The 25,967-nt window shown below is 37.9% G+C and overlaps 1 protein-coding gene across 2 annotated transcripts; it reads right to left on the bottom strand.

The window, feature by feature from the left end:
• Positions 1-1,632: 1,632 nt before the first annotated feature.
• On the bottom strand, positions 1,633-5,979 carry LOC104094467 (uncharacterized). Of its 2 annotated transcripts, none has more exons than XM_009600403.4 (4): positions 5,646-5,979; positions 3,375-3,476; positions 2,323-3,253; positions 1,633-2,130 (listed from the first exon to the last, which is right to left on the bottom strand). In XM_009600403.4, exons 1-4 carry the CDS (start codon positions 5,886-5,888, stop codon positions 1,895-1,897), a joined length of 1,512 nt encoding a protein of 503 aa, XP_009598698.1. In that variant the 5' UTR covers positions 5,889-5,979; the 3' UTR covers positions 1,633-1,894. The 2 variants fall into 2 exon arrangements, with proteins under 2 accessions (XP_009598698.1, XP_018625719.1); XM_018770203.3 differs by having other exon boundaries at positions 1,633-2,112.
• Positions 5,980-25,967: the final 19,988 nt, after the last annotated feature.

Here is a 25,967-nt window from a genome sequence, read left to right as displayed (position 1 = left end):
CAATGAGAGGATGGTAAGAAACAGCCCCAAAGGGTCCATACAGCATTGGCGCAAGGCCCAAACATGGCATTCAGCCTAATTTACAGAAATTCTTTCTAAAACATATAAGTATCAAATGGTTTCAACAAAATATGCAACTGTATAGTTGCCACGGGACGGACCAAGTCACAAATCCCCAATAGTTCACGCCCACACGCCCGTCACCTAGCATGTGTGTCACTTCAAAATAATAGAATGATACAAAATCCGGGGTTTCATACCCTCAAGACTAGATTTACAATCGTTACTTACCTCAACAAGATGAACCCAACGTTGAGCAAGCTAATCAATACTCAGGAAATTTCCACTCCGTGCGTATCCACCTCTGAATGCCTTCTTGTCTCCTCAATTCAATGCCAACGATCCGAAACTGAAATTCACCCCTTAATGATAATACAACGATCTACTATACTAAGAAACTTCAATCTACAATATCAACATCCATTGGGACCAACATTAGTAACCCACTCCATAGTTTCATTGTATTCATAAATTTCATCGCCAAGATTACCATTCACCTTCTCTCTTATTTTCTCAAAAGTACTATTCATGCCATGAACTAGAGTTTTATAATCCAATATTTCAACCATTAAAACTTGTAACAAATGCTTCAAATACTTCTAACTACTCATAATAAACGAGTTTGAAGCATTGGAATTACCTCTAGTAGATCAATCTTGAAAAATCACAACTTTGGTGATTTTTGTGTTCTTGAGGATTTGATGATGAAATCTTGTATTTGGATGTAAGAATGATGTTAGAAATCATGTATATTGAGTAATAATCAACCCAAAACATCATTAACAGCTTACCTTGGTTGATTGGACTTGATTTGAGCTCAAAATCGTCCCTTCACCTCAAGAACCCTAACCCCCAAATACTCAAAATATCCCCCTTCCCCGACCTTGTATTTATAGGCCCAGATTTCTGGGTTTCGGATGCGGCCCTAGATGCTTCGCATCTCCACTTCACTCCTCTTTGAAGGTCGGATGCGGACCTGGACGCTATGGCAGCACTTCACTGCCAGCCTCTCTTTTGGACGCGACCTCGGATGCTTCGCATCCGCAGGCTCCTCCGCCAGCCTTTGGTAATTTGGTCATAACTTCTTGTAGGAATGTCCAAATGACAAACGGTTTGAAGCGTTAGAAACTAGACTCAAAGATATTTCATTTGATAGGTAATAAACCATATAATACTTCGTATAATGAGAGTTATGCTCAATGAAATTTAGGTCTTATGCGAACTCACTTGAAACTTTAATCTTATGAAATTTCCAACTTCCAAACTTCTCATTAACCATCCGAAATCATCTCGAGCCCCTCGGGACCTTAACCAAATATACCAACAAGTCCTAAGATATCATACGGAGCTATTGGAATCATCAAAATTAAATTCCGAGGTCGTTTACACAGATCCATATTCGGTCCACTTTTCTAACTTAAATTTCTCAATTATGAGACTAAGTGTCTTATTTCACTCCGAGTTCCTTTCGGACCCGAACCAACTAACCCGATACAACTCAACACAGCTGAAAAACACATAAATAAGGATAGATGGGGGAAACGGGGCTATAACTCTCAGAACGAACGACCGGGTTTTTGAAAACTTTCATTCAAAAATTACAAAATTTTGCACTTAGACGATATTTTAACTCTTTTGCTATGTTCATCTTTACTTAAAAAGAGAGAGTGAAGAAGGCAGGAGGAGGGTTGGGGGTTGGGGATTTGGGCGCAAATAGGGGAAGTTGATACAAGTTTCAAATTTACATAAGATAGACCATAGTTCCTTTTTTATGAACATAACAATAGCCTCCCTCTTCCCTGCATACTCAGGCATCAGGGGTTGATATCCACCATCAGACCTCCTCCTCTGCATTAGAAACCTCTTCCAATCTTTCAAGGAAACCTTTCTCGGAAGTTTTCTGTATAGTAGAGGGATTAAAACGGATGCCATTTCTCGATGCTGCTTCAAATTTTACCCATAGTTCTTTCTTCAAAGTGTTCTCACCAGGATGCTTTCCCGTTATAACAATGCTCTTGGATTCTGTCATCATGGGAGTGGTTTCAACTATATCTAAGTTGCCATCCGTTTCTGTCAGCAAAAGAAATAAAGAACAATAAATATCAGAATGATCATGTTAATGATGAAAACCAAATGGAAACATCCTGATTGCATGTTTTAATTGTTTCGGAAAAGGAAGATCTTGAATATCATTTTGCTTAGGTTCACAGAAAATTGTTTGCTGACAGGCTGGGGATGCAGTTTTTGGCAGTGGATACTCACCGGCTGCATTTGTCAATGGTTCTTCCACAGGAAGTTCCATCAGAACACAAGTTTTGGGTGGTGAAAAAAGCAAGTCTGGTGATTCATCTGCTGCCTTCCCTCTGTTTGTCAAGTTTTGACTTAATCTGATTCCAAATAGCTCCGGATACTTCTTCGTCAAATGTTCAGCAGCTTCGGAGCTGGAGGATTCTGAATCTTGAGTGGAAAAGTGTCGTGCAACAGGAAATGGTGTCATTTTATAAGCCCCATTCCTGTCCCTACAGTTGTATTCTGTCGAGGGTTCAAGCAGGACACAGGTCTTCGGCGGTGAGATTTTCAAGCATGGAGTCATTACTAGCAATGAGTTGTCAATTTGTGGAAGTTTCACAGGGGAAATAAGATCTCTTTTCCGAGTGACCTCGTTGATGGTCATATCATTATCAGAAACTTTGGTTGGAATTGATTCCACTTCATCACTTACATGCAATATGTCCATCTCCACAGTTACATCAGAAAGGGATGGTGGCTGACTAGCCGTAGCAGAGGCAATATTTTGAATGGCTTTTGTATTCTCAAGCAAACGATCTTCTATATCTCCCATGGTATCAAAAAGAGGGTCTTGCTGGGCATTCGTATTTGATGTATCCTTTTCTAACTTTTTAGAGGATCCCTGGCATTTGGATGATAGTACTTTGGGATGAGGCAAAGGTGTGAGCAGAAAAAGTTGTCTCCCGCCCTCAGTCGTACAGCCTGCACGCCAGGACACAAGGGGTGATGGGGAGACCAGTGAATCCCACTTGGATTGTTCAGGGCTTTCAACATCATCAAAACTATCAACAGCATTGTTTATATTATCAGCCACCAGAGGAATTGCCTCACTAGGTCGTGAGTGTTCATATTCAGGCCTTGTGGATAGATCGGAAAGGGTTTTCTGGAATTTAGGAACCCATGGCTGCATTTGTCGACAGAAATATATGTAAAATACGATGTATCAAAAGACTTTAATGAAGGATAAGAGAATATGACTTTTTTTTTGATAATGTGGATAAGAGAATATGACATAGCAAGAAAACCTTCAGAGAAGCTTGCATTTCACACAAGACATGCGCGAAAGATTCAATTTCCCTTCCATTCTTCTTGCCGCCTAGTTTGAGCACTTGAACAACTTCATCAATCTGCAGTTGATCAAGTGAAGAAAGATGTCATTAACTTCTTTGTGAAAAAATCGATTATGATTCACGGAAAAAACTTCAAAGAAATAAGTATCTGTAACAGCTCGAACAAGATGTAAAGCAAGATGTAAATATGCTCTTTTGAGCGTAAAGCAACTTGAGAATACAAGATGGAGCTTATGTAAGAGTTACTGTGATAAATATATAAATATCTGTATGCCGTGTCATTATTAAAAATGCTTACATGTCAGGTAAAGTTGACCATAAGTAAAACCCCTAAATCTAAGTAATGTAAAAAGAGATTGAGCGTTATGCTGATGATCACTGCACTTGAACAAGTTCATCAATCTGCAGTTGATCATGTAAAGAAAGATTTCATTAACTTCTTTATGAATAAATTGAATTTGATACTGGAAAACAAACTTCAAAAATTAGTAGCTATTACAGTTCAAGGAAGACGTAATCCCAATTTCATTACGCGTTGTGAAAGGCCCAACTACTTATGGCGGTTAGGGAAAAAGGACAAAAAGAAAGGAGGAAGGTCCAACCTTTTCACATAGAGTTTTGCTCCATTTACTAGAGTAAAAGGGTCAACAACTGATGGTCACGGTATTATTTTGGGGTAACCCTATGAATTTCCTAAAGAACATCAATAACAACAACTACGTCTCAATTCCAAGCAAATTGGGGTTGGCTATTTGAATCCTCAAATAGTAGCAATATTGAAACCTATAATTTCCGTTAATTGGTAGCACTCGTTGATGCAGCATAACTGACAGCAGCCAGAGACACTCAACAGCTGAGTGCAAAGACACCAACTTCTAATAACCAATATGACCTCCTCCGTCCCTCTCCCCCAGACAAACCAAAAGAAAAGAAAATGCAGCAAAACCTAATTACCCTTATCAATAAAGCAGGAGACTTTATCGACTAGATAGCATTGCAATTTGCCTCCTTGTCGACATTTTAACTAGAATTTGCCATTAGTTAAAATAATTCTCCGTTTTGTATGAATGAAAGATCCCTGACAATGCAGAAACTGATCAAGAGCACCTTTCAGTTGCACTGAGATGTACCCAAAATAATAATAGAGACGTACTTCTACACCAGTGTTGTCAAAAGCGAAAAGCCTTAAAATGCGCTCCAGGTCCACTGGAGCTTTAAGCCAAAGCACAATTAAAGTGTGGGCTATAGTTTAAAAAGGCGCAACATGCAAGAAAAAAATAACAACTTCATTCATAATTTTCTTTAGCAATTAACATATTTTTTAGCCAATCATATTTCATTTTTAGTACCATTCTATTCAAGATAATTTATGGGCAATGACGTGCATGCCTTAGTACCTTGCCTACACTAAGGTACAACATAAGTGACGCATAGCGCCTACGCTGTGCTTTTCTGAGCTTGAAGGCTTAAGCCTTTGACAACACTGTTTAACACTGACCGGGAAAATGTATCACTCACTAGGAAATTAGGACAATCTGAAGAAGTTGAAATAATCAAGTGAAATTGCATTTGAAGTACTTATAATAAGCAACATAAATCTCCTATGGCTGGGCAACAAAAAATTCAGGTTTAATAAGTCAATCAATTAACTACACCTCAATGCCAACCTAGTTCGGTTGACTATATGAATCATGTAAACTCCTCCCGCTTTAATCAAACTAATTACAGTTAAATACTAAATAATCTATCTTTATAGTTCACAAGTCACCAGTTCTCTAAAATTATAAGTTATCTCATTTCATTGCTTATGTATTTGGATGAACCAAGTAACTTTGGCTCGACCCTGTATGTGTTAAATGATTCATTAAATAAGTAATATATTTCGAACCCAATAAATCAAATGCGTTGTGATAGAATCCCAAACTCGAACCCATATTTAAATCCTGGATCCGCCTCTATCTAAATAATTTAAGGAATTCAATTAATCAATCAACTACATTTTAATCCCAAACTAGTTGGATTCATGGATTGGCTGTATAGATCCTGTCTATCTACTCCACTCTATTTGAACCCATTTCATTCTAACGCTAAAAAAAAAATAGTATTATCTTTTTAAGACAAATCAAAATATTCTTCTAAACTAGAGGTTCTCTAATTCTAACTACATAAGTAAAAAAACAAAAAAAACAAAAGATTATAGAATACTTCTTGAACTATTAACAGTACCTGATTAATGACGGAGGAGAAATCGGAGCGAATGAGAAGGAGACGGTCGATAATGACATTAACTTCGCCCACCACCTGTTCGACGGCGTCGTTTTCCCTTCCGTGGATCTTCTTGGTTTTGAAGGAAGTTCCCAATGGCTTTACCATAGTTGCATTTGAAACGTCTCGCAGTGGTTTTCTTGTTGTGGATTTAAATCTCGCCGTAGATTTACCGGCGGTGTGGTTAAACTTGTTCGTCGGCATTTCTCTGCGCTTCGTTTTGTGTTTTCGCCAACGGTAACTTCTTCTCTGAATTTGAATTCTTTTCGGGCTTCTGGGAATTGAGTTGTATGGATCGGTTCGTCCGCTTAATATATGGTGATATGCCCAAACGGGTATGGGTGGGCCCGTGCAATAATGAAATCTAGAATTTATAAGTTCATGTATGATGGAGTAAAGACCCGAGTGAGAGAACAGTGGATGGGAATTCGAATCATTTTTCAGTTATGATGGGGTTGCATCAGGGGTCGGTACTCCGCCCTTTTTTGTTTGCTCTGGTGATGGACGTACTGAAGCGTCACATCCAAGGGGAGGTGCCGTGGTGCATGCTATTTGCAGATGATATTGTATTGATTGATGAGACAGTGTGAACACGCAATTAGAGGTATGGAGGTAAACTTGGAATCTAAAGGTTTCAAGTTGAGCAGGACCAAGACAGAATACTTGGAGTATAGGTTCAATGGTGAGACTCAAGGAGGGGAAGGGGAGGTGAGGTTGGACTCGCATGTCATCCCTAGGAGAGGGAGTTTTAAGTACCTTGGGTCTATTATTTAGAGGATTGGGAGATTTATGAAGATATTACACATCGTATTGGGACGGGATGAATGAAATGGAGACTCGTTTTTGGTGTTTTGTGTGACAAGAAGATGCCACCGAAACTTAGGCGTACGTTCTACTGAGTGGTGGTCAAATCAACGATGTTGTATGGGCGAAGTGTTGGCCAGTCAAGATCGTTCATGTCCATAAGATGAAGGTAGCAGAGATGAGGATGTTGCGATGGATGTGCTGGCACACCAAGTTAGATAGGATCAGAAATGAGGTTATTCGCGACAAGGTGGGTGTGGCCCCTATTGAGAACAAGATGCAGGAAGCGCGACTTAGGTGGTTTGGGCATGTGAGGAGGAGGAGCACAGACGCCCCGGTGAGGAGGTGTGAGAGGTTGACATTGGAGGGACTACGGAGAGGAAGAGGTGGGGAGAGGTGATTAGGCAAGACATGGCGCAGCTTCTGCTGACCGAGGATGACCCTTGATAGGAAGGTATGAAGGCGGATATTAGGGTAACAGAGGAGTTAGTCTAGAGTATTCATAACAGTAGTATTGACACTCAGTCTTGCTTTCTATTGGCAGTAGGTTTTTATGACTAATCGTTGTTTTCTTTCATTGTTGATCACCTTACTATTTTGTTATTTTTATTTTGCTTTTATATGGCTTTTTGGTACTGTCCCTTCTTGTCTATATTTTCATTAATGTGGTGCTTATGCTTTTCTGAGCCGAGAGTCTATTGGAAACAACCTCTCTATCCTCATAAGGTAGGGGTAAGGTTTGCATACACACTACCTTCCTCAAACCCCACAGTGTGAGATATTATTGGGTATGTTGTTGTTGTAATTTATAAGTTCAAATTTAAAAAAAAAAAAGAATTAACCTAAATAATCGATTATTTAAATATTTTAAATTAAAAATAGCCAGTAAACATATAATATATATATATATATATATATATATATATATATATACACACACACATCCGTTAAAATATTTTAATATGACTGTTTATTAAACTTGTGGTATTAAATATGTCATAACATTTGTTTGTTTATAAAACTTTTAAAAATTATGGTCTTAAATATGCCATAAATATTTTATGACTATAAGAACTTGTCATTAAAGATAAAAATAAAATATTCAAGCTAAAATATTTCCAAATACCACATTTAGGAAAATTAATTCTCTTTTGAATAATCTGATGAGGAAATAATATCATTCCTTCTTTTTTTGGTACGGTTTCCATTGTATCTATTGTGATTAGACCAATGAGGGAGTAATGCGGTTCTTTTTTGGTAGGAGAAAGTAATAAGGATGAATTTTAATTGTTTCCATTATATAGATTGTAACATATATATATATATACATAGTTAATTCCTTTACTCAAAACTTAAATGTCTCAAATCTTAAGTCTAACATCAAGGTCCAAGGTTTGTGAATGTCAATTTTCATCTATATTTAAGTTTAAATGGGTGTAATTCAAATCAATCATTTCAAACGTCATGTCAATTAGAGATATACTACTATGCACAAAGCAATCCATAAGAGCGTCTTTTAAAAAAGTAGGAAAACAGACAAAGAAATGATTATGAGTGTATTATGTAAGTTTATTTTAATGTACAGCAATTAAATCAATATTTTTTCAAAACAATAAATAATCAATTAGCGAGATAGTTGTATGGTTAGAGTTTAAAAGCGAGCAAATAAATGAAATGGTTTTAAGTGGGGTTATGACGATACCCCGAAATTTTTACCCTCTTATTTTGATTTTTGTCCATATTATTTCAAAATTTTGAGGCCAAAAACATATGTACCCCTTAGACTTGTCAATTTTCTTAATTTAGAGACTTTAGTTTAAGGTGTGACCTATTAAACATGTGATGTAGCTTAAAATGTGCATGTTCAACACTATTTTTGCACTCAGCCAAATCATTATAGTGCAATTGACAAATGAAAAAACACTCCTAACCACAAAAACAAAAGGCAAACGCTGAAAAGAAAACCCCCTCCTAACGTTGCTCCTTTTCTTTTTCCCCTCTCTCCATCTATTGGCAATAGTAAAATGGGTTGAGCTAGGCGGTTCACTTGCTTTCCTAACGGCCCAAACTGATTTCAGGGCATGTACTTTAAAAAACATAGTCGGGTGAATTTACTGTTTAATTATTGTAGCCGACATACATAGATTATACACTGATTATATACAATTATTATACATGAATTATGCAAATGTTATACATCCGTCAACTATTTTTGATTTAAGCCGTTAAATGGGCAATTATTTAGGTTAATTCTTCAAGAAAAGGAAACCTTAACGGGCTTGGATGATTGTTATTGGGTAAGCCTTTATTTAGTTTAAGGTTATAGATGATGATAATGCTTTTTGTAATGCCAAACCGTTCATTTTGACTTTTAAAACTCCGTTCTCTAAAATAAAACTTTTCGCGTGTGCTTTTAATGATTTATGACTTGCGGGGATGGTTGGTTCGGGATTTGGAAGTGTTTGGGTTGAAATCGGAATACTTGGTTCCTTAAGTTGGCTTTAAAATGTCAAATTTGACTTCGGTCAACATTTTGAGAAAACGACCCCGGAATAGAATTTTGACGATTCCAACATCTCCGTATGGTGATTTTGAATTTAGGAGCGTGTTCGAAATTTTATTTGGAAGTCCGTAGTTAAATTAGGCTTGAAATATCTAAAATAGGAATTTAAGTTTGGAAGTTTGACCGGGGAGTTGACTTTTTGATATCGGAGTCGGAATCTAGTTCTAAAAATTTTCATAGCTCCGTTATGTCATTTATGACTTGTGTGTAAAATTTTAGGTCAATCGGACTTGATTTGATAGGTTTCGACATCGAATGTAGAAGTTGAAAATTTTAAGTTTCATTAAGCTTGAATTGGAGCATAATTCGTGATTTTAGCGTCGTTTTATGTGATTTGAGGTTTCAAATAAGTTCGTATGATATTTTAGGACTTGTTGGTATATTTGGTTAAGGTCCCGAGGGGCTCGGGTGAGTTTCGGACGGCTAACAGATTACTTTTGGCCTTTGGGAGACTGCTGATAGCTGCTAGTATTTTTCTTCTAATTTCCTTATACGCGATCGTGTAAGTTGGTGTGCGATCGCGTATGTAAATTGGACAGAGGCGACTTTGTTCTACGCAATTACGTGAGATAGTCTGCGATCGCGTAGGCTTGTTTAAGGCAGTGATGTTTTTGTTCTTCGCGATCGCGTGAATATGGTTGCGATCGCGTAGGCGTGGGAATTTGGTATTCGCGACCGCGTGGAGGAGGTCACATTCGCGTAGAGTAAGTGGAGCAGCAGGGAATGCCATGCGTTTGTGCTTCGCGATCGCGTGGGCCTGTAGGTTTGAACTTCGCGATCGCGTGGCATTGTTTGCGATCACGTAGGGTTATTTTCTGGGCAGAAAAATTTGTGCTACGCGATCGCGTGAGGAAGTTCGCGATCGCATAGAAGAAATCATTGGGCAGAGAGTTTATCGATTTGGAGCTCGGATTGAGGCGATTTTTGGGAGATTTTCAGAGAAAATAATGGGGTGAGTGTTCTTAACTCAATATTGGTTAAATTACCTGAATCCATCACTGTTTTTATCATTTAATTGGTGAATTAAGTTGGAAAAGTTTGAAAACCCTCTTGGATAGATTTGAGGATTTGAGGACCGAATTGTTATTGGAATTTAAATTTTGGTATGGGTAGACTCGTAGTTGAATGGGCGTTAATATTTCGTAACTTTCGCCGGATTTCGAGACGTGGGCCCCACATACGATTTTTTAATTAGTTTTGGATTTTTATTGAAAAATATAGTATTTTCTTATGGAATTGATTCCTATACTTTTTAGTGATTGTATCGAATTAGATTGGCTAGATTCGAGCCAGACAGAGTTGGATAATCGTGGAAAAGGCCTTCTAGTGGATTAAATTGGAGCAAGTTGAGGTAAGTCTCTTGTCTAATCTTGTGAGGTGGAAATTACCCCATAGGTAATTAAAATAATAATTATTGTTAATTGTGGGGGCTACGTATGCATGAGGTGACGAGAGTCCGTGCGTAGCTACTATTAATGCTAAAGTCCGGGTAGTTTAGGACTCAAAGCATGAATTACTTATGTAAATTGTATTCTTTGTTTAATTAATATTAATTGATATATCTATATATGAATACATTGTGAATTTTCAGATAAAGATATATATATATATATATATGGGAATTGTTAGATAAAAATATTAAAGGATGAAAATCTCATATACTTGATTTTCTGTTTAAATTAATTAATTATTAAGAGAAATTATTCTTCCTCCCAAATTTATCTTATAATAAATATACTCTCCATCCGGAGGTACATAAGAAAATGTCTTCCTTTTTTGTGGAGCGGGCCGAACGCCTCGGCAGGATAGATGCATCTATGGATCGCGCCGCACGTCCCTCGACAGTGTACATGACACTCTGGATCGGGCCGTACGACCACGACAGAAATCGTGCCTAATAATGATAATTATACGATACCTTGGCATTTAAAATTGCAGTTTGTGAATTTAATTAATAGTTTGGAAATTATTGCATTTGAAGGAATTTAATTATTTCTGCTGGTTAAATAAATTATTGTTAACTCTGTGAATCATGTTGATTTACATATTCTAGTTTTATTTTAATTATTATTATTGACCTTAGTGAGTGTCAAAGTCGGTCATCTCGTCTCTACCACTTTGAGATTAGGCTTGATACTTACTGGATACAGGTTGTTTACGTACTCATACTACACTTGCTGCACTTTTTGTGCAGGACCTGAGGCAAGTACTAGTGGATGACCTATCATCTTACACCCACGTTATCCAGAGGCGTAGTGGTGAGCTGCCTTTCTGCGCCGTTCTGCAGCTACCAGTGTCTCTTCTTGGATTTACATTCTGTCTATTTTATTTCAGACAATATTTGGAGTTTCGTATAATCTACTAGATGCTCATACACTTGTGACACCGGGTCTTGGCACACACATTGTTAGAATTGGGAGTTGATTATTTATCTTGGATTTAGATTAATCGACATCTTTTATATTTTCTTTAATATTACTAGTAAAATAATAAAAAAATTACTTAGAAAATTATTCTGAAAATAATTGATGTATGTTTAAATTACTAGTTGGCTTGCCCAGCTGTAGTGTTGGACGCCATCACGACCTACAGGTGAAATTTGGTCGTGACAACATGGTATCAGAGCACTAGGTTCACGTAGATCTCACAAGTTATGAGCAGACCTAATAGAGTCTTGCCGATCGGTACGGAGACGTTTGTCCTTATCTTCGAGACGCTATAGTGTGTTAGGAATCTACCTTTCTTTATATTCCATCGTGCAATTAATGTAGTACTAAATATACTTCTCTTATTCTCTCACAGATGGTGAGAACGCACTCTAATGAGGTTCCAGACTAGGGAAGAGCTACTCTCCCAGTTGCTAGAGGCCGAGGCAGAGGCAGAGGGAGGGCTCTAGCCCGTGGTAAGGGGCGAGGACATCCCAGGACTGTTCCAGTTATACCGCCAGTGGGTCCAGAAGAGAACCCCATTGTTGAGGAACAGGGTGAGGTGCCGGTGGCAGAGCCAGATCCAGTGGATTTCACATCAGCACCGAGATTTCAGGATGTCATAGGTCGTATGCTGCGGTTCATGGACAATATGACTTAGGCCGGTTTATTTCCGACAGACCAAGCCACATCTTAGGCGGGCAGGGGAGCACAGACCCCTACCGCGTAGGCTCATGGACAGGCAGCTGATGTGTATCAGACCCAGGGTGCACTACCTGTGGGTGGAGCCCAGCCAGTGGCAGCAGCTACACCTGAGCCCAGGCCAGCTGCAGCCACTGATCCCCAGAAACTATTGGACATATGGACTAGACTACATCCTTATGTCTTTGGGGGTGAGCGACATGAGGATCCCAAGGATTTCATTAATCGGTGCAAGGATAGACTGTACAACATGAGGATATTGGAGTCTCATGGGGTAGACTTTGCTACTTTTCAGCTAGAGGGCAGAGCCCGTAGATGGTGCCAGTCTTATGTTCTTGGCAGACCAGCAGATTCTCCTCCCATGACTTGGGACAGGTTCACCTGTATCTTCCTGGACAGGTATATTTCACCCTCCCAGAAGGAAGAGATGCGGTTTCAGTTTGAGTAACTCCAGCAGGGTCAGATGTTAGTGACCGATTATGAGGCGAGGTTCTCTGAGTTATCTTGCCATGCACTTATGATACTCCCTACTGAGGCGGAGAGGGTGCGGAGGTTTGTTGCGGTTTTACATACTGGCATTCAGGCCACTATGGCTCGAGAGGTTGATATGGGTACTTCTTATGAACTAGTCATGGAAATAGCCCACAGGATTGATGGTGTACATCAGCGGAGCCGAGAGCAGGTTATGAGAGATAAGCAGTTCAGGTATTCTGGAGAGTTCAGAGGTGCTTCGTCTGGGGGTAGAGGTCAGTTCGCGAGAGGTCAATCCAGCATGCCCCCATATCCAGCACCACCGCCTCCTTGGGGTGCTCTAGTGCGACCTTATTTCAGTGCTATACCAGAGAGTTCTTATCGCCCACCAGCTATTCAGGGTCCTTCCAGTGGGTATTCAGGTCTCTAGGGCCAGACACTTAGTCAGCAGGCCATCGCACCAAAGAGTTGTTATGAGTGTGGGGATCCCAATCACATATGGAGATTTTGCCCCAGGCTTCGAGGTAAACTAGTGTAACGGGGTCAACAGTCTATGATTACTGGACCAGTTGCTCCACCAGTTGTCCGACCACCAAAAAGTGGAGGACAGGTGGGTAGGGGCCGTCTTAGAGGTAGAGTTCAGCCAGGTGGAGGCCAGCCAGTTGGTGCTCCAGCTCGATTCTATGCTTTTTCGGCCAGACCAGATGTAGAGGTCTCAGATGCCGTGATTACATGTATTATTTCTGTTTGCGGCAAATATGCCTCAGTATTATTTGATCTTGGATCTACGTATTCATATGTGTCATCTCTATTTTCTCCATTACTGGGTGTTTCTCGTGAGTCCTTGAGTACTCCTATTTATGTGTCCACTCATGTGGGCGATTCTGTTGTTGTGAACCGGATATACCGGTCCTGAATTATTACATTTTGTGGTTATGAAACTAGAGCAGATCTCCTATTTCTTGAGATGACCGATTTTGAAATTATTCTGGGCATGGACTGGTTATCTCCATATCATAATATTCTAGATTGTCATGCCAAGACTGTTACCTTGGCTATTCCAGCATAGCCTAGGCTGGAGTGAAAGGGTTCGTCTGTTAGTGCACTTAATCAGGTTATTTCTTTTATGAAGGCTCAACACATGGTTGAGAAGGGTTATTTAGACTATCTAGCTTATGTTCGGGATACTACTGTAGAGACTCCTGCTATTGATTCAGTGCATGTAGTTCGAGAGTTCTCTGATGTATTTCCTTCAGAACTTCCAGGTATGCCACTTAATCATGATATTGATTTCTGTATTGACTTAGCTCTAGATACCAAGCCTATATCTATCCCACTGTATCGTATGGCTCCGAAAGAATTGAAAGAACAGCTTGAGGAGTTACTAGCCAAAGGGTTCGTCAGACCGAGTGTATCGCCTTGGGGTACACCGGTATTATTTGTGAAGAAGAAGGATGGAACAATGCGGCTGTGTATTGATTATCGCCAATTGAACTAAGTCACTATTAAGAACAAGTACCCATTACCGCGTATTGATGATCTATTTGACCAGTTGCAGGGTGCTAGGGTGTTATCTAAGATCGACTTGAAGTCGAGGTACTATCAGTTGAAGATTCAGGATTCAAATGTTCCGAAGACTGCTTTCCGAACTAGATATGGTCATTATGAGTTTCTGGTGATGTCCTTCGATTTAACTAACACCTCGGCGGCGTTTATGGATTTGATGAACAGGGTATTCAGGCCATATACTGATTCGTTTGTCATTGTCTTCATTGATGACATCTTGATCTACTCGCGCAGTAAGGAGGAGCACGAGCAGCATATGAGAGTGGTGCTTCAGACGCTGTGGGAACAAAAGCTATATGCTAAGTTCTCTAAATGTGAGTTCTGGCTTGAGTCTGTAGCATTTTTGGGGCATATTGTATCAGGTGAGGGCATTAAAGTTGATCCCAAAAAGATTGAGGCAGTTCAGAATTTGGCATCGTCCCACTTCGGCGACTGAGATTAGGAGTTTTCTGGGTTTAGCATGTTATTATCGTCGGTTCGTGAAAGGTTTTTCAATCTATTGCAGTACCTTTTAACCAAATTAACCCAGAAAGGTACTCCGTTCCGATGGTCTGATGATTGTGAGGTGAGCTTTCAGAAGCTCAAGACAGCATTGACTACAACACCAACGTTAGTGTTGCCTTCCGGTTTGAGAATGTATACAATGTATTGTGACGCTTCACGTGTTGGCTTGGGTTGTGTATTGATGCAGGAAGGGCGAGTTATTGCATATTCTTCATGTCAGCTGAAGCCCCACAAAAAGAATTATCCAGTGCATGATTTGGAGTTAGCTGCGATTGTTCATGCTCTTAAAATTTGGAGACATTATCTTTATGGGGTTTCTTGTGAAGTTTACACTGATCATCGTAGTTTGCAGCATTTGTTCAAGCAAAGGGACCTAAATCTGAGACAGCGCAGATGGCTTGAGTTACTAAAAGATTATGATATTATTATCCTATATCATCCGGGCAAAGCAAATGTGGTTGCAGATGCCTTGAGTAGAAAGGAGGAAAGTATGGGTAGTTTGGCTTTCATTTCAGTAGAGGAGAGGCCATTGGCTTCAGATATTCAGTCCTTGGCCAACAGACTTATGCGGCTGGATATTTCAGAGCCTAGCCGAGTTCTTGCATGTGTTGTAGCTTAGTCTTCACTATTTGAACAGATCAAGGCTCGCCAGTATGATGGTCCACACTTAATGGTTCTTCGAGAAATGATCCTACGGGGTGGTGCCAAGGAAGTTACTATTGGAGCGGATGGTGTTCTGCGACTCCAGGCTCGTCTATGTGTTCTTAATGTGGATGGACCGAGGAAGAATATCCTAGAGGAAGCATACAGTTCTTGGTATTTTATTCATCCAGGTGCTACGAAGATGTATCGTGACCTGAGGCAGCATTATTGGTGGCGACGAATGAAAAGGGACAATGTTGAGCATGTAGCTAGGTGTCTAAATTGTCAGCAAGTTAAATATGAGCATCAGAGGCCAGGTGGCCTACTTCAGCAGATGACTATACCAGAGTGAAAATGGAAACGCATCACTATGGACTTTGTAGTTGGGTTGCCACGAACCTTGCAAAAGTTTGATGCAGTTTGGGTCATTGTCGACAGGTTGACCAAGTCGGCACACTTTATTCCTGTTGTGACTACGTACACTTCAGAGAGGTTGGCCCAAATTTATATTCAGGAGATAGTTCAGTTGCACGATGTGCTAATTTCTATCATATAAGATAGAGGTCCTCGGTTTACTTCATATTTCTGGAGAGCAGTACAGAGTGAGGTGGGGACCCGTGTAGAGCTCAGCACAACCTTTCATCCGCAGACCGACGGGCAGTCAGAGCGGACAATTCAAATTTTGGAGGATATGCTCAGGGCATGTGTGATTGACTTTGGAGGTCAGTGGGATCGTTTCTTGCCTTTGGTCGAGTTTGCTTATATTAACAGTTACCAATCCAGCATCGAGATGGCTCCATTTGAGGCTTTATATGGTCGGCGATGTAGTTCGCCCATCGGATGGTTTGAGCCCGGTGAGGCTAAGTTATATATTACTGATTTGGTGAAGGATGCCTTGGAAAAGGTAAAGTTGATTCAAGAGCGACTTCGTACAGCGCAGTTCAGACAGAAGAGTTACGCAGATCAGAAAGCACGTGAATTATCATTTATGATGGGTGAAAAAGTTCTCTTGAAAGTTTCGCCGATGAAGGGAATCATGAGATTTGGGAAAAAGGGGAAATTGAGCCCAAGCTTTATAGGCCTATTTGAGGTGTTGAGACGAGTTGGGGAGGTTGCTTATGAGCTTGCATTGCCTCCCAGTCTATCAGGAGTTCATTTGGTTTTCCATGTATCTATGCTCCGGAAGTATCATGCCGACCTATCACATGTGCTAGACTTTAGCACAGTTCAACTAAATAATAGTTTAGGCTATGAAGAAGAACCAGTTGCCATTGTTGATAAACAGGTTCGCCAGTAGAGGTCCAAGAGGATTTCTGCAGTAAAAGTCCAGTGGAGGGGCCAACCAGTCGAGTAAGCTACTTGGGAGGCCGAGGAAAACATACAGAGCAGATATCCATACTTATTCAGCACTCCAGGTACAATTCTAAACCCGTTCGAAGGCAAACATTTGTTTAACAGGTGGAGAATGTAATGACCCAACCGGTTATTTTGACTTTTAAAACCCCGTTCCCTAACATAAAACTTTCCGTATGTGCTTTTAATGATTTATGACTTGCGGGGATGATTGGTTCGGGATTTGGAAGTGTTTGGGTTGAAATTGGAACACTTGGTTACTTAAGTTGGCTTTAAAAGGCCAAGTTTGACTTCGGTCAATATTTTGAGAAAACGACCTCGGAATAGAATTTTGATGATTCCAACAGCTCCGTATGGTAATTTTGGATTTAGGAGCGTATTCGAAATTTTATTTGAAAGTCCGTAGTTAAATTAGGCTTGAAATGGCTAAAATAGGAATTTAAGCTTGGAAGTTTGATATCGGAGTCGGAATCCAGTTCTGAATTTTTTTTCATAGCTCCGTTATATCATTTATGACTTGTATGAAAAATTTGAGATCAGTTGGACTTGATTTGATAGGTTTCGACATCAAATGTAGAAGTTGGAAATTTTAAGTTTCATTAAGCTTGGATTGGAGCATAATTCGTGGTTTTAGCGTCGTTTTATGTGATTTGAGGTTTCAAATAAATTCGTATGATATTTTAGAACTTGTTGGTATATTTGGTTAAAGTTCCGAGGGGCTCGGGTGAGTTTCAGATGGCTAACGGATCACTTTTGGCCTTTAGGAGATTGATGATAACTACTGGTATATTTCTTCTGATTTCCTTATACGTGATCGCGTAAGTTGGTCTGCGATCGCGTAGTGTAAATTGGGCAGAGGCGACTTTGTTCTACACGATCGTGTGAGATAGTCTGCGATCGCGTAGGCTTATTTGAGGTAGTGATGCTTTTGTTCTTCGCGATCGCGTGAATAGGGCTGCGATCGCGTAGGCGTGGGAATTTGGTATTCGCGACCGTGTGGAGGAGGTCGCGTTCGCGTAGAGTAAGTGGAGCAGCAGGGAATGCCACGCGTTTGTGCTTCGCGATTGCGTGAAATGGTTTGCGATCGCGTGGGCATGTACGTTTGAACTTCGCGATCGTGTGACATTGTTTGCGATCGTGTAAGGTTATTTTCTGGACAGAAAAATTTGTGCTACGCGATCGCGTGAGGAAGTTCGCGACCGCGTAGAAGAAATCATTGGGCAGAGAGTTTAAGTTTTGAAAATAGAACTTCGTCCCATTTTCCATTTTTATGGATTTGGAGCTCGGATTGAGGCGATTTTGGGAGATTTTCAGAGAAAATAAAGGGGTAAGTGTTCTTAACTCAATATTGGTTAAAATTACCCGAATCCATCATTGTTATCATTTAATTGGTGAATTAAGTTGGAAAAGTTTAAAAACCCTCTTGGATAGATTTGAGGGTCGAATTGTCATTGGAATTTAGTAATTTTGGTATGGGTAGACTCGTGGTTGACGTTAATATTTTGTAACTTTGCCGGATTTCGAGACGTAGGCCCTACTGATAATTTTTGAATTATTTTCTAATTTTTATTGAAAAATATAGTATTTTCTTATGGAATTGATTCCTATAAGTTTTAGTGATTGTATCGAATTATTTTGGCTAGATTCGAGCCAGACAAAGTTGGATAATCGTGGAAAAAGGCCTTCTAGTGGATTAAATTGGAGCAAGTTGAGGTAAGTCTCTTGTCTAATCTTGTGAGGGGAAAATTATCCCATAGGTAATTAAAGTAATAATTATTGCTAATTGTGGGGGCTACGTATGCACGAAGTGACGAGAATCCATGCGTAGCTACTATAATAAATATACTCTCCTTCCGGAGGTACATAAGAAAATGTCCTCCTTTATTGTGGAGCGGATCGAACGCCTTGGCAAGATAGATGCATCTATGGATCGCGTCGCACGTCCCTCGGCAGTGTACATGACACTCTAGATCAGGCCGTACGACCTCAGTAGAAATCGTGCCTAATAATGATAATTATACGATACCTTGGCATTTAAAATTGCAGTTTGTGAATTTAATTAATAGTTTGAAAATTATTGCATTTGAATTAATTTAATTATTTATGCTGGTTAAATAAATTATTGTTAACTCTATGAATCATGTTGATTTAGATATTCTAGTTTTATATCTCCTATTATTATTGACCCATAGTGAGTGTCAAAGTCGGTCATCTCGTCTCTACTACTTCGAAATTAGACTTGATACTTACTGGGTACACGTTGTTTACGTACTCATTCTACACTTGCTGCACTTTTTGTGTAGGACCTGAGGCAAGTACTAGTGGAGGACATATCATCTTACACCCACATTATCCAGAGGCGTAGTGGTGAGCTGCCTTTCTGAGTCGTTCTGCAGCTACCAGTGTCTCTTCTTGTATTTATATTCTGTCTATTTTATTTCAGACAGTATTTGGAGTTTTGTATAATCTACTATATGCTCATACACTTGTGACACCGGGTCGTGGCACACACATTGGTAGAATTGGGAGTTGATTATTTATCTTGGATTTAAATTAATCGGTATCTTTTATATTTTCTTTAATATTGCTAGTAAAATAATAAAAAAATTACTTAGAAAATTATTCTGAAAATAATTGATGTATGTTTAAATTACTAGTTGGCTTGCCTATCTATAGTGTTGGGCGCCATCACGACCTATAAGTGAAATTCGGTCGTGACACTTTTAGATAAAGCTTCTATGATTTTGGACGTTTAGTAGAGGATGTCATCCGTGACTTACCGAAGATTCAAAATCACAAGCTTATATAAGTTGAGTTATTATTTAATTGTATTGGGCAATTGGGAAAATATTGGGTATGCTATTATTATTATTATTATTGTTGTTGTTATTGTTGTTATTAATGGGTGATTGGGATGTTCTCGGTCCGAAAACAAAGTCCTGGACTGTAACTTCGAGTTTTCAGGAAGGCTGTAGCTTAATTACATTCTTCTTCGGGGATTTGGCATGGCATGGAAACTAGGTCCAACAATTGGCATAAAAAAAGCCAACGTTTTAAGATTTGGCATATGGTAGCCTAAAGTTATTCTCTCTCTTCTAATGGTTCAACCACCATCCTAAAAATAAGTCTCATCAAAATTATTTTCCTCAAAAATAGCAAAAAATATTTAAAACCCTCTCTCTCTTCTCTCATAGCAACCATCATCCTAGAAATTAGGTTCCATTTCCTTCAGTAGTATCCGAAAAAATTCCCAAATAATTTTTAATTATTTTTCTAGTTTTTTTATCTGTATATCCTAATATATATAATACAATAATAATTATATCACAGTGTATAACATAATATTAATGTGTATATCAAAAAAGTATATTTTAATTTATTTTCCTTCTTTGTATAACACATTTCATATTGAAAACTCAAGTTCAAGACGACTCCACATGTGTATCCCCTATTGTATCCCGTATATATCTCTATGTACATCAGTGATATCTCTTATATATCATGTGTATCTATGTGTATCCATGACAATTTATGTTATATATACGATATGCAATGTGATATATTCACGGGCGTCCATAAAACAATTGTGTTATATACATGATATACAACACAGACGCCCTTAAAAACCTGTGTGATATACATTGATGTATACGATATGCAACGTGATATACACATGTCGTAGTTGGATTTTTAGGTCTAGTGTTTAATCTGAAATCAGTCTAAATCACTTCTAATCTTGCTCAAATTTTGAATATATCCTTGTTTAGGTATTTTCAATAAATTTCAATCACATCCACTCATTCAATCCAGCCAAAAAAAAAAAGAAAGAGAAGAAAAATAAAGTTGAGATGTATTTTTTCTCTCTTAGCTTTTGCTTCTGATTTTCTCTGATGTGAGATCAACCTTACCTTTTCATCCCACTTATTTTCTTACATAATTTGCAAGAATGTTTGCTAAACTATGAGAGCGAAAGAGAAGAGATAGAAGAAATACAAGGAGAAAATGGGGGAGGGAAGTAGTGAACAAGAAGAGAAGTGAGCAGCGAAGGGGGGGAGGGGGGGAAGATAGACGGTTTGGGGCCAATTATTTGAGAGAGAATATATAAGAGAATAGTGTTTTGGGATTTTTTCGTTCCTATATAATGTTTGAAACTTATTTACCAAAATTGTTCTAGTTTTGTATATTACCCGCCCTAAACAAGGATTACTTACAAATTATATATATTCTACCTTAAAAGGCTCACAATCCATTATTAGTGCCTTGAATCAAGGGGTTTAGTTACACCATTTTCGTTTTTTCGCTCCTATCTCCCCTATTCTCTCCAGATCAAACTTATATTTAGGGATTTCTTTTTGATAATTGTTTCAAAATACATTCGTCAAAGCCATGAGATACTGCTGAAGCTGTCATCTTTCTTTATTTGGGTCTTTTTTTGGTCTTTATTTTGCTGGTGGATTTAATAATGGAATAGGTGTGAATATTTTACGACCATTATCTAGCGGTGGTGGCAGTAGAGGAATAGAATTTATGCGATCATTAATGTATTGCAGTAATATAACGCTGGTCTTGGTTGTTTGGATTTGAGTTCATTAGTTGGTTGCCTTAACTTCTGCACATTCTTTCATTATCCTCACATAAACCGGCAATCAAATATAACTGGTAGTTCGGCATAGTCCATTTTTTTTAATCTTGGTTTTATGTTTTGGCCTTTTTAAAAAAAAAATCAAACTGTCTCCTTTTATTAAAACTGGGCAGAGAGTATAGTCGAGGGGTTAGAGATACATCTGAGAGATTATCAAAGTAATCTCTATCTCCTCTACTTTTCTTTACTTAATAAATCAACTGAGAAAAGAACAATATATGGTACATCAACATATAAATTAAAAATAAATTTCGTACAAATTTAATACAAATTTGAATATCTACAACAATATACATAGTAAAAATAAATTTCATACAACTAATTATATATTATACAACTTATCTACAACTTTCATATATTATTTCTACCCAGTTAAATACAACTACAATATCATACAGCTTAAATATAATTTTTATACAATTGTTTTTTTCAATATGTTTTTTGTATATTTTGTATCTGATGTATACATAATAAAAATAAATTTCATACAACTAATTATATATTATATAACTTATTTATAACTTATCTACAATTTTCATACATTATTTCTACCCAGTTAAATACAACTACAATATTATACGATTTAAATACAATTTTTATACAATATGTCTTTTGTATATTTTGTATCTGATTTGTATATATTTTGTATATGGTTTGTGATTCTTCCTCTCTAAAATTCCAATCAAAACTTACTCTCTTAATACAATTTTGATACATATCAACAACTTTATGTAAAAAGATAGTATTGATAACTTAAATACAAATTTTATACAACGATTCATACATTATACAACTATTTTTCAACTTTCATACAATATTCAAATAAAAGAATATATATAACTACAACAGAATACAATTACAATATAACTTTACTATAATTTCGTAAGTATATTGTATGTCATGTGTTCTTCTTCTCTTTTTCTTCTTCTTCTTCTTCTTCTTCGACGACGAGTTTCAATCTGAAATTCAGCCAAAATCAAGTCTAATCTTCACCAATTCACCCTCAAAATTGAGATATAAACCCCACACAATATTTTTAATTGTTTGCAACAACACCCAATCCGAACAAATAATAGTTTTTGAAAATCCAAATTCGATTTCAAAGCTTCAAAGCTTTTTAATGGCTGTCAATGGTGGAGAGTCAAACACCTTCAAAATTTATTGATTGACAATTTCAATTTGAACACCAATTGTGCAACATGAAAGAAAATTGCTAAGTTTAAACGATTGAAATCCATTGATGAATTCTATTAAAACTCTGTACAACAAGAAAGCATAAACAAAAAAACAGAGAACATCAAATGAAGAAAAATTGGGAAAAACAGAAAAGGAGAGTAGAGAGACGAAGAGAGATAGAGATAGAGAGAGAGAGAGTGGGGGAGAGAGAGAGTGGGCAAGTATAAAGTGATAAGAAAATAACTAATATTCCTTATTCAATTTCTAATATAAAGGGATACTTATTTAAAACTTATTTGTATATAATTGGTAAATTGTATATGACCATGTAATTAAATTGAAATTTGAGTAGGGAGGGTAATAAAGTTTTAAATAGTATATAGGAAGGTAAAAATTCCCCTTTTTGTTTTTTAGGATTTGGCTATATAATGCAATTTTTTTGGTGTTGTCTTTGCCAAACCTAATATAAGGCTAAAAAATGCCAATTCATGTTATGTGTTGTTACCTGTGCCATTTTATCTTCTTTCTCAATGGCGTTCCTTAATTGATTCTTTGAATTAGAATTTGTGAAAATCTGAAAGAAAAGATGAAGAAGAAATAGAAGATCTTCAAAATTCCTAGATTCGTGGGGTTCATGAAGATTTTGTTGCTATGTTTTAAAAAAGGAGTATTGTGCTTCATTAATAATATGCGTTTTATTTCGTATATCTTCATTAATTATTATATATATATATATATATATATATATATATATATATATATATATATATATATTAGTTATGGGTGGATTATATTTTGAAAAGAAAAAAATGGGGTTAAAATTTTCAGCTCTTGTAATGATTTTTCAAACGAGACATCTTTAAATCTTTTGTACTCAATTCTAATGGCTAAAAGACCACAATTTTAAAAATGACTTTATTCATTCCTATACACTATTTGAAAGCTTATTACAAAAAATATTCAAATTTGTATTTACCCGACCTAAACACGTTTTAGTTACAAAATATATACGCTCTCAATCCATTATTAATGCCTACAATCAAAGGATTTACTTATACCTTTTTCCTTTTTTTTTTTCTCTCTCCTCTTTCCCATTTTCTCTCTAGATCTTCCACCCATGCAGCAATTTAAGCCAACTAGTGTATCCCTTGATTTTAGTTTCCAACGATTAAAACTACGTCTTTAGTTGCAACACATTAGCTTAAGGACTTCATACCTTCTGCAGAAAAATAACTTCAAACCATAACTGCACATGACACTGGCAAATTAAGATCTGCGAAACCGTTCCAAGACAAATTACGAATCAGTGATTGGCTAATAGCATATAAACTTAAAAATCGAGGTAAATTTGGCCTAATTGATGTCAGAATGAGTATTTAGATAAATTACAACTATTAAAGTGTCACGACCCAAAATCTCAACCTATCGTGATGACGTCTATCTCAACACTAGGCAAGCCGATAATATCAATAAACCACACTTTATTTTAAGTTTGAAAATATAATATTTAAATACAATACAAAATCTCACAAATACTGATACGAACACTCCCCAAAATCTAGTGTCACTGAGTACATGAGCATCTAATATGAATACAAGTCTGGAAAATATGGTCCATAATAGTCCGAGATCAAATACAGTAAACAAGGAGATAGGGAAGGAGAGGCAAGGTGTGCGAAGCACGACAGCTACCTCAGAATCTCCGTAAAATCAGCCGTGCGAAAGAATCAACACCCGCTATGTCCGGGAATATCTGGATCTGCACACGAAGTGTAGGGTGTAGTATGGGTACAACCAACTCAGCAAGTAACAATAACAAATAAAGAACTGAAGATAGTGATGAGCTACACAGTTATAGTTCACTTTCAGTAATTCCAACAAAGAATAGACATGCTTTCAAATCCGACAGTTTAAGTCAAATCAATTTTTATAGAGTTCAAATTCATGTAATCCGGATATAAATCTTTCAGAGCTTTCACAACAATGAGAGATAGCAACCAAGTACAACAACAAATGCAAAGCAAGTATAGCCTCTCAGGCAACAGTAACTCAACTCATCACAACAGCTCAACCACTCGACTCTCGGCCCTCAGCACTCACACTCAATGGTTACCCGCGCTCACTGGTGGTGTACAAACTCCGGAGGGGCTCCTACAGCCCAAGCGCTATAATCTGCACGACCAACTCAAATGCTGCACGGACAACTCACGTGCCATAGTATCAATATCTGGATCTGCACGGCCAACTCACGTGTTGCACAGACAACTCACGTGCTATAGTATCAATATCTAGATCTGCACGGCCAACTCACGTGCTGCACAGACAACTCACGTGCTATAATATGCCGCACGGACAACTCACGTGCTAGAATATAATATCTCACAATCAGGCCCCTGGCCTCACTCAGTCACAAATCTCTCCAATCTCTCGGGCTCTCAATAATCATGAAATCAGCCCAAACAACAATGATATGATGCATCAATAATGAACAATAGAGACTAAGATAAAATAAACAAGTAAACTGTGACTGAGTACAAAATAACAATTAAGCAGAAAGTTCAACATGTACCCGACCTCTGTGGGTCCCAGCAGTACCAACATATAGCCTAAACATGGTTTCTAACATGCCTTACAGTCAAATTTTCACAACACATAGAGAGTATATAGCTAACAACAAGTTATTCAACTTTACAGTTTCACGGGACGGACCAAGTCACAATCTCCTCGGTGCACGCCAATACGCCCGTCACCTAGCATGTGTGTCACCTCCAAAGTAATCATATGATACAAAAATCCGGGGTTTCATACCCTCAGGACCAAATTTAAAACTGTTACTTACCTCAAACCGTGAAATTTTTCATTCTGCAATGGCTTTTCCTCGTGAATTGGCCTCCAAACACCCCGAATCTAGTCACAAATAATTCGTTTAAGTCAATAAAATTTATTGGAATTAATTCCATGAGAAAATACTAATTTTTCATAAAAATTCGAAATTTAGCTCAAACATCGCCCGTAGGGCCCACGTCTCGGAACCCGACAAAAGTTACAAAAATCGAAAGCCCATTCAACCACGAATTTACCCATACCAATTTTATCCAAATCCGACCTCAACTCGACCCTCAAATCTACAAATCTTATTTCCAAATTTCTAAGTTCAAATCTCCGATTTATACTTCAAAAATATGTAATCTAGTCGGATTATTCGATGATAATTTAATATTATGGAGCAGAAATGATCACAACGGACTTACCTCAAGTTTTTCCTTGTAAATCTATCAAAAATCGCCTCTCCTCAAGCTCCAATTTATCAAAAATGGCGAATGGGACGAAGTCCCCTGCTTTATAATTCTGCCCAAACAGCCTCGGCCCTGCCTCGATCTTGGCCTTCGATCGTGGTCCTCAATCGTGGTCCTCGATCCTGGGTCTCGATCCTG

Source organism: Nicotiana tomentosiformis, chromosome 12 (assembly GCF_000390325.3).
Source record: "Nicotiana tomentosiformis chromosome 12, ASM39032v3, whole genome shotgun sequence".
In the NCBI taxonomy this organism is placed as follows: domain Eukaryota; kingdom Viridiplantae; phylum Streptophyta; class Magnoliopsida; order Solanales; family Solanaceae; genus Nicotiana; species Nicotiana tomentosiformis.
Note: the sequence above shows the minus strand (reverse complement) of the source record. Positions and strands in the feature narration are given on the sequence as shown.

Bases quoted from the DNA above. Each gene is read 5' to 3' on its own strand.
- LOC104094467 (XM_009600403.4), bottom strand. From the start codon at position 5,888: ATGCCGACGAACAAGTTTAACCACACCGCCGGTAAATCTACGGCGAGA. The intron at 3,477-5,645 runs GTACTGTTAATA...GATCAACTGCAG, and splicing joins TCTCCTCCGTCATTAATCAG to ATTGATGAAGTTGTTCAAGT. The intron at 2,131-2,322 runs GTGAGTATCCAC...TTTTGCTGACAG, and splicing joins ACCATTGACAAATGCAGCCG to AAACGGATGGCAACTTAGAT.